This window comes from Mirounga angustirostris, unplaced genomic scaffold (genome assembly GCF_029215605.1).
Source record: "Mirounga angustirostris isolate CCGP_5_RB_7025 unplaced genomic scaffold, mMirAng1.0.hap1 SCAF_13, whole genome shotgun sequence".
NCBI classification, from domain to species: Eukaryota; Metazoa; Chordata; class Mammalia; order Carnivora; family Phocidae; genus Mirounga; species Mirounga angustirostris.
In genome coordinates this window covers 63097444-63112084 of record NW_026991721.1, presented here as the reverse complement: position 1 = coordinate 63112084, position 14641 = coordinate 63097444, and the positions used below count along the sequence as shown (strand labels likewise).

At 46.7% G+C, this 14641-nt stretch overlaps 1 protein-coding gene and 1 pseudogene across 5 annotated transcripts in view; one reads left to right on the top strand and one right to left on the bottom strand.

Annotated features, from left to right (window-relative positions):
• The window catches only part of IRAG1 (inositol 1,4,5-triphosphate receptor associated 1), a 125904-nt gene that overhangs the window by 31457 nt on the left and 79806 nt on the right, over window positions 1-14641 (top strand). For 3 of the 5 annotated variants that reach the window (XM_064577094.1, XM_064577093.1, XM_045894142.3), the window contains exon 2: window positions 13546-13703. In XM_064577094.1, the coding sequence (XP_064433164.1) occupies window positions 13546-13703 (158 nt within the window). Of the gene's footprint in view, window positions 1-13505; window positions 13704-14641 lie in introns of those variants that run through there. The other 2 variants (XM_045894140.3, XM_045894138.3) reach the window with 1 other exon arrangement.
• Window positions 4345-4427, bottom strand: LOC123858178 (U4 spliceosomal RNA; annotated as a pseudogene).

Genomic DNA, 14641 nt, shown 5'->3' with positions numbered 1-14641 from the left:
TATTTTTATTTGGAACAAAGTTCCCAAAGTGATAGGGTGCTGATCCTGGTTTTTCAGACAGGCTGCTCCTGGGTGGCCCTTGACACATCTCATGTCTTGGACAAAGCACCACTTGTCTTTCTCCATCCTTGTCCTCATCCCGAGGAATGAATGTCTTCAGACACAAAAGCCAGAAGATCCAAGGAAGAGGTTGTTAGCTGAGATTTGGCCCCACTTTTGGCTTCTGAGAGAGTCTGCATGTGCAGTGTGGGCAGGACTAGCTGTTGCCAGGGTCCCATCAAGCTGGCTCAATTCCTCTGGCCTTCTCCCTGAAATGAGACCATAGTTCCCAGACACCCTGTTTCACAGGAGTGGGAGATTCTGGGTTCTGGATTCCCAGGCCCCCAACATCAGAGTCTGTGCCCTCATCAGAGCAGGAGTTGGGCCATGTGTCCAGGTTTGGCTTCGGAGGCTATGACCACTTTGCCAACCCTCATGGCTTAACTCTTTTGCAGGGGGACACGGTTCCAGGAGCACCATGGCAACAGACCCTAGGGTGATGGCACATTTGAGCACGTGCCACTGGCAGCAATTTGGGGACTGCTTTAGCTAGTTTTCAAAGTGGAGCTGGAAGGGCAAGTGGGGCTGCTCTGTGGCTTCCTGCAGGATTTAAGTGAAAGCTGCCAGTCCCATTGATAAGTGAATCCTAAAAGTCACTTTGCAAAGTACTCCTGGTCAAACAGAGGCATGTAGGTGGCAGAGGAGGAGGCCCTGCTCTTTGTGAGGTTTCAGTTGGTAGAATCCTATGGGGAAAATCTGCACCCCTGTGTGTCAGAGAAGACAGGAAACCCACTTACATCATCGAGAGAGAAAACTCAGCTGTTAACCTGGGCAAGCTCAGTAGGAATGGGGCAGGTAAGGCCATCTACCTGCATATGCAGCTGCCCAGATGATGTGTGCTCATATCATTTAAGTAAGAAGAAAACGTCTTCTTTATCCATTCATCTGTTGATGGACATCTAGGCTCTTTCCATAGTTTGGCTATTGTGGACATTGCTGCTATTAACATTGGTGTACAACGACGTGGATGGAACTAGAGGGTATTATGCTAAGCGAAATAAGTCAATCAGAGAAAGACAATTATCATATGATCTCACTGATATGAGGAATTTGAGAAACAAGACAGAGGATCATAGGGGAAGGGAGGAAAAAATGAAGCAAGACGAAACCAGAGATGGAGACAAACCATAAGAGACTCTTAATCTCAGGAAACAAACTGAGGGTTGCTGGAGTGGAAGGAGGTGGGAGGAAGAGGGTGGCTGGGTGATGGACACTGGGGAGGGTATGTGCTATCGTGAGTGCTATGAATTGTGTAAGAATGATGAATCACAGATCTGTACCCCTGAAACAAATAATACATTATATGTTAATAAAAAAAAAAAAGTAAGAGGAAAACGGGGTTTTGTCTTCCCCACTTCTCACATGAGGAACTCCAAGGCCATGATGGGGCCATAAGTGAAATCAGCCTGGAGGGGTCATTTGACTTCCAAGGCTTCCTCAAAAACCAGGGTTTGAACTCTTAACAGCTCTGTATCAGAGTCCGCGACATATTTTCTTCTACTCTCTCACTTACTCATTCATCTATTCATCTATTCAAGAAATCCTAGCAGATGAATTATATGCTGGCTCTGCCATCAAGAAGCCCAATGTTTAGAACATGATTCTTAATGAAGTGTGGCTGAGAAAGGGGAAGATGGATAGGGGGTGGAGGGGATAGTGTGCCCAATGTGGGGGCCTCATCAGAGTTCACTGGAGGACAATTCATGCTTCTTTACCCTGGAGATTTATGCCCTGTTAGTCAATAGAAATTTGCCATATACTTTAGGGGGACTGGGTAGCAAAAAGGCTAAGAACTGCCCATGCAGTAAACAGATGATTCTAAGACAAGGTGAAGAGCCACAAGGCAAGGGAGAACATAGGCCTGCTGGAGTCTAGAAGAGTGGCATCAGAAGAGAGAGTCAGGGAGATTTCCTGGTGGAAGTGACATTTGAACAGAGTACTAAAGGATGAACAATAGTTGGCCAGGGAATTCCCAGACAGGAGAGTCCACAAGAAGGTTCAGGGCCTCAACCAGCACATGCTGAAACAAGGACCAATAATGCCTAAGTAGTCCATGATCAGGCATAAACTGTCCTCTCTAAGTAATTTTTCAGGACACCAAAGAGACTCCTTTTTTCCTTTAACAATTCCATCATTTATTATACAAGTAAGTCATGCTCATTGTGGGAAAAAAATGAAAAAATACAGAGATAAATATTTAAAAGGTGTTAAACTGATTTTATTCATAATTCCATCTGAAGATGACCCCTTTTAACATTTGGGCTTTAACTTTCTGGGCTTCCCTCCCTAATAGATAGCCATAATCTATCTATATCTATTTCACATAAAAATATATATAATTTTGAAATGAAAGTACAATCACACCACCTGTTTTTGTCCCCCAATCAATATATTGTGAACAAAAATGATTATGTATAAAGTGTCAAACTATGCATTTTAACCATCTTGGATAGAAATGTTCTGAAATGGAACTTGCTCTCCTGTCTTTTCCAGGGAGCCAACATCAGAGCTTTGCTTCATTCATGCCTGCCAGCTTTGGGCTGGGCTATAAACCAGGGCTGAACTCAGTTGACGAGGAAGGTGTCAGAGAGTGTGCCAAGCTGAGAGCTTGTATCCGCTCTTTAGAATGTGGCTGCTTCCTTCCTGCAGTCAGTTGTCCCTTCTCACTGCTTTTAAGGGCTGGCAAAGCAGAAAACCAAGCCTGTAAAGTGCCTGGGAAGGAGTATACCTAGGTTGTAAGTGAAGGCCTGTGTGGCATGAAGCAAAGTGACTTTTGTTAATTGATATTCTCTTTCTCAGAGGCGAGTAAAAGGACATTTCCTAAGTATCTACTATGTGCTGGATACATGCCTTATTTTATTTAAATCTCCTAACAACCCTTTGAGAGACGTATCTTAGCTCCATCTTCCAAATGACAGCCTGATCCCAGAGAACATTCATTGCTTTGTTAAGGGTCACGGAGCTGTGAGGGCCAGAGCCATTCTGGAACCTGGTCTATTTCATTCCCAAACCCCTGCTGTTTTCACCATCCATATCTCATGCTTGCTACCAAATCTTGTGCTGGGTTTGCTTTGATGACATTGCCAGAGCCATGGCCACTGGACTGGTGAGATGCTTCTGTGTGGAGCAGGGCTTGGCCTCCCACATAATTTTTCATGACCTCAGAACTGAATACTAACTGTGCTCATTAGATGGCACCACTACTCCCTGGCCTACCACACTCTGTCTTCCATAAGAAGGGGCAGGACAGTCCAACTTTTTTTTTTTTTTTTAAGATTTTATTTATTTATTTGACACAGAGAGAGACATAGCGAGAGAGGGAACACAAGCAGGGGGAGTGGGAGAGGGAGAAGCAGGCTTCCCGCGGAGCAGGGAGCCCTATGCAGGGCTTGATCCCAGGACCCTGGGATCATGACCTGAGCTGAAGGCAGACGCTTAATGACTGAGCCACCCAGGTGCCTGACAGTCCAACTTATATGTTAGAGAAACTTTTCTGGCATCTTGTAGAGAGTGGTTGGAAAGGGCCAGACCAGAAGGAAAGAGAAAAAGGAGGTTTTTGCAGTGATACAGGTCACCCAGATCCATGGCAGGGATGGTGGCCAGGGGAAGGAGGGAAGCAATCAAAGACATGTCTGAACTAGGACTGACAGGACTCAGAGTCTAACTGATTGTGGGGGCGATGGAGAGAGAGGAGTTATGATGACTTCTGGGTTTTTAGTCTGAGTAGCATTCACTAGGGTACAGGAGGAGTGGGCTTGGGAGAAGGCAGAGCTGGGGAGGGGAAGAAGTGATGGATCTTGTTTGGGACATGGTACACCTAAGCAGCATTGTGCAAAGGGAACTGGCAATCAAATCTTTGTAATTCTGCTACCGTGGGGTGGTATTAAAGTCATCTGCATTCCTTCTGCACCCTGGCAGGGGTGAGGAGCCGAGCCCAGGACGGAGAGGCTCAGTGGTGAGCTGGTAAATGTTTAACAGCTGGCTCTCTTGGACAAAAAGCCTTGATATGGAGCATTTGCGGATTTGCTGATTTCTGTGGCACCATGACCAATTTCAGCTACTAACTCCACATCACTGAATGTGAAGTTGGAAAGAGATGCACAGTAGCACATCATTATATAGTGTTTTCCCCCCACAGATACAATAGAACTAAATCATCTCAAGAGTATAGATAACAATAAGATGTAGCAAAATAATTAGGATGTGATTATTGTGGGTGTTTATTTCCTTTGTTTTTAGTGTAATTTAATTGTAACTTAATTCTTAATTAGCAATAATCATGCCTTGGATAAACCTCATTGGCTACAATACTTCCACTGCACAAAGCTGTAATTCAATTTTTTTTAAAAGATTTTATTTATTTATTTGAGAGAGCAAATGAGAGACAGAGAGCACGAGAGGGAAGAGGGCAGAGGGGGAAGCAGACCCCCCGCTGAGCAGGGAGCCTGATGCGGGACTCGATCCCGGGACTCCAGGATCATGACCTGAGCCGAAGGCAGTCGCTTAACCAACGGAGCCACCCAGGCGCCCTGTAATTCAATTTTTAATGATGTCTGTGTTTAACAACCAGCTCACAAAATTCTTGACAATTAGCACACCACTGGAGAAGCTCCAAGAAAGTACAAGTTGGAAGAGCTATAAATCCATCTCCTTGTCAGACAGGTTGAGGGACTCCCCAAGGTCACATATCTGGGAGGGCAGAGTCAGGCCCAGGACCGAGGAGGCTCTTGGTCCTCCATGCTTTCTGTTGGCCCCTCAGTGCCCTGGTCAGCCACACAGACCTGGGGAAAACTGTGTGGTCCTTGACTCCAGGATGATGATTCATGTCACCCTGGAGTGAGTGACTCAGGGAAGAGGCTGCTGGGCGGCCTGGAACAAAGAGAACTGGACAAGATTTATTTCTGCTAGGAGCTAAATGGGAGGCTCAGATACTTTTCTGCTGTTTCCAGTGCCTTTGAACTGCCTCTGATTGAGCAATTGCACATATTTCCAAGAAGAGAAAATTTTTTCAAGTGGACTTATTTTTATAAAAGAATTGCTGAAGTGAACAAGCTGGGGAGGAAACTGGGGAGATGTTTTGGCTGACTTCCTGTCATGGCTGGGGGGTGGGATGGGCTGGAGTGATGTGTGGCCCTGGCTTGACCATTTTTCAGGGTACCTAGAACCTGATCCCAGGAATTTCAGGGTTTCACCAATCCTCTTCCTCCAAAATGGTACCTAAGGTCCAAGGAGCTTCCCGAGTGCCAGGGAATTGGGGTGAAGGAGGGTGCGCTGGTGCCTGATATCATCTGTCCTGGCCCACTTGACAAGATGTCCACCATGCTTTCTGTGAGTCATTGGTCAGTAAGTGACCTCTGAATCAGCCTTCTCAAGGCACCTTCAGGTCTGGCAACTCTGCTGCTGGCTAAACAGAAATGATTGTGCCATGTGCCCCCTGCCTTCCCCCGCCCCCTCCCGCTGGGATGAGGAGTCTTGTGAGGCTGTCTGAAGGCCTTGTCTATGAGGTCATTCCAAACAAACATTTCCTCTCTTTGGGGTCTTTTCCTCAGGGTTCTGTCTGGGAAACGGGACCCAAGACCTCTCTGCTCTTAGAGTTCGGGACTTGCTCCCATCTCTCCAGGGAAGCAGGGCACGGGCTCTTTTCTAGTGCCTCACCACAGTCCATACTCTCATTGCTTCTATGTGGCCTCTCCTGTCTGCCCCTTGCCCCATAATCTTGTACTAGTCCCAGGGTTTGGGGAAGACTTAACCCTACTTAGGATGCTTTTCCCAAATCTCTTTTCTGTACTCTGAGTCCTCTCCATTTCCCTAAGGGAAAGCCCTTCACTATAAATGAGGCAGAGACAGACCCCCTTTTCTCTACCCGCTGCTGCTATACCCTTCCCTGAGGCAATGAGCACAGAATGGCCTCCATGTTTGTGTGAAGGGAAAGGCAATGGGGGGAAAGGAGGTATGAGGGGAAGGGAGGGGTCAGTTACTATTTTCCCTATCTCAGGTGTCCCCTACTCCAGCCCCCTGCTGAGCACAGTGGGTGCTGACTCTTGCACTCTTCTTATTGGGGCTGACTCAGCCTCTCCTCCTGGATATTTCTGCTAGGAGCTAAATGGGAGGCTCAGATACTTTTCTGCTGTTTGGTCTGAGTGAACCCCCGGTTCACTCCCGGGGCTGGAATGGGCCTGAATCAGGGGGATGAAGGCACCCCCAGCCAACAGAACCTACAAGAGATCCTCAGGCCTGGAGAGCATGGCTAGAGGGTGCAGACCCCAGGAGGTGTTGGGAAGTGCTACCAGCCTCCCTGAAGCACTGCCAGATTGCAGCCCCTGTGGTCCCAGCCCCTGGACCAGAGGGATTGTGTTGAGGGCAAGAAGTCATTGGGAAGTTCCATCCAGCCCCTCATCTTCCCCTCTCTGTTGCTTCTTTCTTTTGCCCTTCTATATTCCACCCTTGCTCCCCTGAGACTGACCACAGCACAGATCTAGGGCTGACCACAGTGTAGACCTGGGATGACCACAGAACAGATTTGAGATGACCACAGCACAGATCAATGGCTGACCACAATGCAGACCTGGGACTGACCACAGCATAGACCTGGGATGACCACAGTACTGTACCCTCTCTCTCTAACCCCACTGTCTCCCACCACTGGCTGCCCCACAGCAGAGTAAATGTCAGAGCGCATAGTCCCTGATGGGTTTAATTCCAATCATGTCTGATGGCCTTTTATCTACTTGTTTATACAGAGAAGTCCTGGCCAGGCCAGGAATATATCTCCTTTACCTGTAAGAGACAAAGCTGGAACTCTGCTATTCAGGATGAACAGTGGACTGTCTGGGCCTGGTTGGATTTTTATGCCATGGCTCAGAGAACTCAGCTGCCCTATTCAAGAGAGTGAGAAGGGAAATCATTGAGTACATACTATATGCCAGCATCTTACATGTATTCCCTAAGTTAATCCTTACAACAACCCTAAAAGGATCTCCATTTTACAGATGAAGAAACAAAGGCCAGGGGAGACTAACCCAGCAGGGAAGAGGCACAAGAGAATTAGAACCCAATCTTCCAAGTTCCAGAGCCCTCTTGCAGCATCCCAAGGTTAGGAAGCAGGATGGTGTTCTCCCAAGTTGAGCCCTGCTCAGGCTTGCTTGTGGGATCTAGGACTCAGTTCTGCAGTTGGTCAGGCCCAGGGACCCACAGAAGTGCCTCTCAGCACTTTGACCTGATCTCTGATGCCCCAGATTTTCCAAGTGTGTCCAGGACTGCCCTGGGGTGAGATCAGGGACCAGGGAGCACCCTCTCTCTCCCATGAGAGTGACCACAAGGAGGAGGAAGATTGGGAGTCACTGCCAAAGGATGCCTGCTTTCACAGCATGGACACATTTGTTTATCATATACCAAAAGCAAGCCCTTCAAAATTAGAGGCAGAAAGCTGATGTCTGTAGCAGAGCCTGGGGAATAGGGGTTCTGGGACTTTCTCTGACGGCCCCTCACTCACAAGTATGGCTTTGATTAAGTCTTTGTCCCTGTCTGGGCCTGTAAGATGGGAGCAGGAGGCAGGACTGGCTGATCTCCAGTGGCCCTCCCTGTCATCCTCTGAATTTGCAAAGGGACTGAGAGAGATGTGTGTGCAGTCACCCCAAACAATTCCCTTCATCAAATTCTTCATCTAGAGATAGACCAGTGGTATTAATAGCAACCTAATCTCTTTCAAATTCTTTGTGTTGCTAAAATGAAAGCAAAAATTCAAAGCTGGAAGAATAAAAAACCTCCCTTCTGAGAATTCTGAGTCACTCCAGAAAGGTCAGTGGAGTCTGGGTTAACCCGTTTTTTTTTCCCCAGGAGGGCCTCTGGCTCTTCCCCGGACACCCAAAGATTAACAAAGAAAATGTGAGAGCCACTCAGCTCATAGACTGTGCTCCTGGGACACTGTGGTTCAGAGAGGGGTTTGGTTTCCTCTGGGCTAGTTGCAAGGTTTTGGGAGGGGCTTCCTTGGGGCCATTATAAAGGCCACTGCTTGCCAAGACCACCACCCGTGAGCCAACGGGCTTGACCAGCTGGGGACTGGGGAGTGAGATAGACCTCATGGGTTTTGTGACTTTGGGTAAGTCTTCAGGGCTCTGTTTCTTCATTGTAAAATGGGACTAATAATGTTAATTATAATAGTACTTAAGAGGTTTCTGTAAAGGCCCTTGCTAAATAATGAGCCCTGATGATGCTTGCAGGGACACGGGCAACCCCCACAGGAAGCCAGCGCCCCTCCCACTGGCTGAGGGGTTCAGGTTTGAGGTGTTCTGCCAGCTGTGTATGGGCATGCCTATGTTTGAATGGCCACTCCATCAGAGCAGTCTTCTCCTGTCCTCTTGCCCTCTCCCCACAGTCCATGGGGCCCTACAGTGGCTTTTCCAGGGGGCAGAGCCTGTGCAGCTGATCTAAATAAGTGTGGGACTTTCTGGGGTGAAAGTTTCAAAGGCAAACTAATGGATAGTTGTATGAATGGAGGAGTCAGAAGGCATGTGCGTGAATGGATAGCCTGACAGACAGATGGATGGGTGAATGGGTGGATTTGTCACCCTACAGTGGGGATCCTGCAACCTCAAACTGTGGGCACACACTTTTGCCCTCATAAGACCCCTGTCTGACAAGCTGCTGCTTGCTCTGCCCTGTGCCCCCCACCACCCATGGCCCCACTGGGAAAGCACATTCCAGTTCTCTGTGGGGCAGGTTCCTATGTTGGGTTCTACTGCACTTTAGTGGAACTCCAGGTGAAGGAGGCAGAGGAGAGGAGGGCGGAGATGGGTTTATAACCCATCTCACAGGGGTTAAGAAAGATAGCACTTGAAATGCACCTGGCATGGTATTTGACACTCAGTAGGCAAACTAGAAATATCTAATGAATGAGAGAAGGAAGAAAAGTATACTAGTTTGCTTTCTTTTATGAGCATGGCCAAGGACAGATGAAATATTTAAATATGGATTAGAGACTTTTGGCCTTGTCAGTTACACAAATGATTGGAAAGTTATCCCAGCAGAGGCTTAAGTAATTTGCACCAGGTACAAAGGTTACTGGATCTAGTTAAGTTGTTTCCCTCCTTTGCACCTCAGTTATCCTTCCCGTAAAATGGGCCAAACTATATAGTTAAGCACTGGCTGGGGACAGAATGAGTAGAATCCAAAGAGCTGACTGGCTTTTGACAATGACCCATCTAACCCTTTACTGACCAGGCTAAAGAGGTAGTTAGAAGGGCCCCGAAAATGGGTTAAAGAAGGAGCGGCTCAGAGACCAAACATTACCAAATATTTTTTCCTTTTATGGGTCGGTGCTCTAGATCACCACTTCCTGCAGATTATATTCCTAACTTTGTTGTGATGGATGCAAGGTCCATGTGCCCACAAGCGCCAGCAGAACCCAGATGTCACGCTGGGGGAAGGACTCTGCTGTTACCTTGCTATTTTAAGCAGGGAGTTTATATAATGGATGGGAGAGCAAGCAAATGGGGCAGGAGCAGCGTGGGAATGGCCTGGGCAGGCAGGGCTGCTGAGGCTCCCCCTGAGGAGCTCAGGGTTCTGTCTTGTCAAGTGTGGGACCACAGCCAGCCTCCACTCTGCTTTGTCCTGCAGCAGCTGACATCTCCTAGTGCTTGTCTCACTTAATTTGTTTGTTTTGCTTTGCTTTCTTTTTTTCTTTTATTATCTTATGTTAGTCACCATACATTACATCATTAGTTTTTGATGTAGTGTTCCATGATTCATTATTTGCATATAACACCCAGTGCTCATTACACCACATGCCCTCCTTAATGCTTGGTGATAGGTATTTGCTTTGCTTTCTGACTGAGGGACTGACTGAAGAGCAGGAGGTGGAGGAAAGAAAGTGGAGGGTCAGAAAATGACATATGTTTTATGTGACTTTGGGATACCATGATCCTGGAATCCTATGAGATGGGACCATTACATTTGTGGTTTGTTATGACTAGGAAGAGTCCAGGATTTCAGCAACTCCTAGGATTAAAAATGGCCCCTGGAGTGGGTTAGGAATCCTGTGACCATTGCCCCAGCCTTTGCTGGAACTCTCCCAGGAAGGGGGAGTTCGTTACCTTAAAGAGTAGCCTGTTTCATCTCAAATAGTCCCAACCACTAGAAAGGATTCCCTTGCCTTGATCTGACCTTTTATTCATTGGTCATGCACTTATCCTTTGGGGACAATTGAATTAGAGGAATGACTTTGAAATATCTGAGAAGTGATTTTATTTTTCCCTGCACCATCTCTTCCAGGCTGAAGATCTTTAGTTCTTTAAAAACAAATTCTTGCTTCCTGCATATTGCTTCCCCTTTTTGGAACATGCCCTAATTTGTCTGAATCCTTCTTACCACTCAGAGTGCAATACACTTTGTGTAGATTAAGGTGGAAAGGAAAGTAGAACTGTTACTTCCCATGTTTTGGGAACGATATTACTATTAAGACAGACTGGACCTGCACATACATCCATCATCACTTAAGAGGTTTCAAGGGAAGTGCACTAACTTTCCCAGTAGAATTGGGGTTTGTGGGTACTCTTTTGCTACTGTCAACCCCTGTGACCATATACTTTGTCCAGCACCACTGATGTCACTGCTGTTAAAATCCAAGTAAAGGTGATAGAAATTAATCACAGTGTCAACCTTTGGGTCAATTTGATGCTCATTTTATTCATACAGTGACTAGTTGGGATGAGAGACCTAGTATGCCTTGGCCCTATAACTCTCATTCCCAAGAGACAGGTTAAATCTGTCCAGTAGGGCTTCTCCCTTCCTGTCTCACTGTTCCCTCTAGCTATTCTGTTCAGAGAAATTCCACTCAGCATTTCAGTATTCATGGCTCAGCTCAAACACCATTTCTAACATGGATCTAGTCTAAAACTATATCTCACCTGTCCCAATTTCCATAGTTGGGGATCCTTTTCTGAGATTCTGTCACTTTTCACTTTTGAAGTCTTAACAGTTGTACTGATTTCATACTGCCTCCCACCACTGGACTCTGTGCTCCTTGAGGGCCAAGACCACATCTTCATCATCTTTAAGTCACCAGCACCTAGCACGTGTAAAGTGAGTGTGGTGAATTAATGAATGATTCAGTTCATGAATTTCCTACTTGAGATAAGACTTCTTGAGTTGACCAGCAGAGGTCACCCCAATTGTTTGATAGCTGAATGGGGCTACCTTTCCACTGCAGAGATTGACAAAAGTCAAGATGGTGGTCGCATTGACCAACCCCATGGCTAAAGTTCTCCAGTTCTTTAAATATAAATTAACAAGCATTTTTTGATGAATCTTCTAGTTACCTATGATGAATCAGACCCCTTGCCTTCCTCGGGGAGCTCAGTCAAAGGTGTGTGCGTTGGGTGGGGGCATCTGTCAGAGTTGTGGCTGATGTCAGATCTAAGCCTGCCCACAGCCCTCTGGCTCCAGGTCCTCAGGCCTTTCCTGTGGGACCAGAAGAATACCTAGTATCATGGGAGGGGGTGGTGCTTTCTGGCTTTCTCCTACAGCCTCCTGCAGTCAGCACCTTACATAGGACCTAGGACATAGTAGGTATTCAGTAAATGACAGTGTTCGTTGTTTTTCCTGTGTGTGTCCCAGTAGCCCCCTGGCTGTGGCTGAGGGCAGGGTCTGCATCTGGTGGTTTTCATCTGTTGACTAGCAGAGCAGCAACTTCAGGGAATCTCTGAAGTTATAGGATCAGGCTGGTTCTCCCACCCCATTAGGGGAAGGGGACCTGGAGGAGTTTAGTGGGCAAAGAGGCTAGGTAGAGGCCTTTGGACTCTGGCCGAGCTTCCTGGGCTGCAGACCTCCATGCAGGTGGCCTCTGTGAGCACCTACTCTGTGCTTGGTGCTCTATATCATTTCATCCTTAGAACATTCCTGCATGGGAGGCATTCTTATCTCTGTTCCCCTGACAAGGGAAGTGAGGCTCAGAGGTAAAGCCAACGTTCAAGGCCACATAGCCAGTGAATGGCAGAGTGGGGACTCAAATCCAAGTATAAGGTTCCAAGACCTGTGTTCTTTCTACCTTGCTATCCTGCCTCTTCAGATTGAAACCTCACTTTTCTAAGAGGACACAGAGAAGCCAGGCCCATTGGTTCAGGTCTGTTGGAGAGATCATGGTCCTAGGCCTCTTGATTGGTGAGAAACATGAAAGAATAGTTACTAGGTACAAGTAACAATAGTTAGTAGTTACAAGTTAATATAAGTACTTACAAATTAGTAGTTATAAGTAAACCCAACCCATATTGACTTAAATACTAAGAAATTTAATTGTTTGTATAACTGGCTAGTCCAGAAAGAATTCAGGCTTCAGGTGAACTTTGATCAGGGATCCACCTTCTTTTTTTCTGCGGGTGTCTTGGCTCTACTCCCCCCCGCCCTTTTTGTGTGTCAATTTTATCCTCAGTCTGGACTTCCAAACAGAAACAAAATGGCATCAGTAACATTGGGTTTTACATCTGCATATTCTACCACCCAGAGCAAGATAAAGCACCTGGGTCCCAGAACACTACAGTGTGCTCATTGGTTTACACTGGACCTATTTTCTATCCCTGAGCCAATCACTGTGGTGAGATAAATGAGATTATGATAACTGGGTCAATCCCAGCTGGGCCTCAAGGCTGCTACACCATGAGACAGGATAAGCCTGGCTTCTGGGGAAGCAATGAAAGTTGCTCAGGGTAGCACTGCAGAAGGTACACAAGATCTACCTTGGCTGAGCCTCCAGAATCACAGGCCCAGTAAGGGCTGTCCTCAAGTGAGAGAGCCCCATACTGAGGGTCAGAAAAGCTTTTGAAGGACATGAGGTCAGCCATGGGGTAGAAAGTCAAGAAACATCCTCCTCTTCCTCAATCCAGGCAAGGAAGGCTATGTGGTAGAGTGAAAAGAGCCCTGGCCTCAAAATCAGGAAGATCTGGATTCAAATGCTTGATTCTTCGTATGATTTTGGCAAATGGCTACCACCCTCGGAAGCCATTCTCTCTTCTATAAAATGTGAATATTAATGCCTGCATCAGAGGTCATATGAGGATTAAATTAGGTGATGTTGGAAATGCTCTTAGGATAGTGCCTGGCATGTAGTAGGCGCTTAATAAATGATACACAAGTACAAATCTGATCCCAATGGAGTGTCCTCCATTAGCTATGGCTTTGAGGAGTTTGAAGCACTTTTCTCCCTTCTGGGATAGCTGTGTTTACTGTAAGGACCAAATTAGATGGAAAATCTCTAAGGTCATCTCTGACTTTGTAAACAGAGCAAATGAACAGGAGGAAATGCAATTCCAAATACCCTCTCCTAGCCTAGTCCAACCTCTGGTGTTGATACAAACTCAAGCAGGCTTTTTCTGCGGCTCATGGCCCCTGGAAATGGAACCCAGCCTGGGTCAGGGATGGGAGTGGATTTGACTTGTCCTTTTGGCGTCTCCTCAGCCTGCGGAGCCCAGGCCTCTTGGAGCATCTTTGGGGCTGACGCCGCGGAGGTTCCGGGCACACGCGGCCACTCCCGCCAGGAGGCTGCCATGCCCCACATTCCCGAGGATGAGGAGCCCCCTGGAGAGCCACAGGCAGCCCAGAGCCCCACCGGCCAAGTAAGTGCCCCCTCCTTGCCTGCAGTTAGTCTGGCCGGGGCCAAGCCAAGTGCCCTGGGCTGGTGCCACATCACTCAGCCTGGCTAGAGGGTTTGCTGACAGCCTATGCAGGCTGCAGTGGGCACCGGGGGAAGGTGTGTGGCTGCCACACTGAGGAATAACTACCCAGGGTCCATTTGAATTGGCCAAGGCCCCCCATATATCCTGAGAGTGGAACCTCCTATGCTGTGTCTGACTGAGGTCTCCTGGAAGGTCCAACCACCGTAACCCTGTAGGCACCCTCCTAGAATGGAGAAAGACTTGGAGGAGAACTGTCAGCACAGAGGGCCTCGTCATGTCAGGGTTGTGGTTACCAGCAAAAGGCCGTTTAAACTGAGTCCACTTAAAGTGAAGATCAAACTTTTATAGTAAATAGTGGAAAAGATTTTCAGTAAAATTGTATTATAAAAAAGAAATGATGAAAAGAAATTAATTTGAAGGGTCTCATTGAGATTGTATTGTCAAATGAAATTATGAAAACAAATTATTTTAGCTAGACATATAACAAAAAATTGATTATATGCTACTTTTTTAGAGGGAACAAAGAATTAATTGTGTTGATTTTGGCATTGGTATATTTATTCTTTATACCGACATGATGATCTGTTCATATGAACCACATCCCTCACATTTTACTTTACAGCACCTCTGTTAAGAGATTGTGTGTTTAATATTTAAGAGCTTCATTCATTTTCCCAAGGACCTCTATGGATCCTTCAATATGCAAATCATTTTCTTTTTTGGCCAATACAAATTATCTTTGTAGTTTTTTCTTTGTTAGCTGCCCAGCTCCACCTGCTCTTCACTGGTACAAGACCATGCATGTGAAGTTTTCCAACACTGTTTTCTTTGATTTCATGAACTTTGCACTTGGTTTGCACTTGTACCACCCCATTATA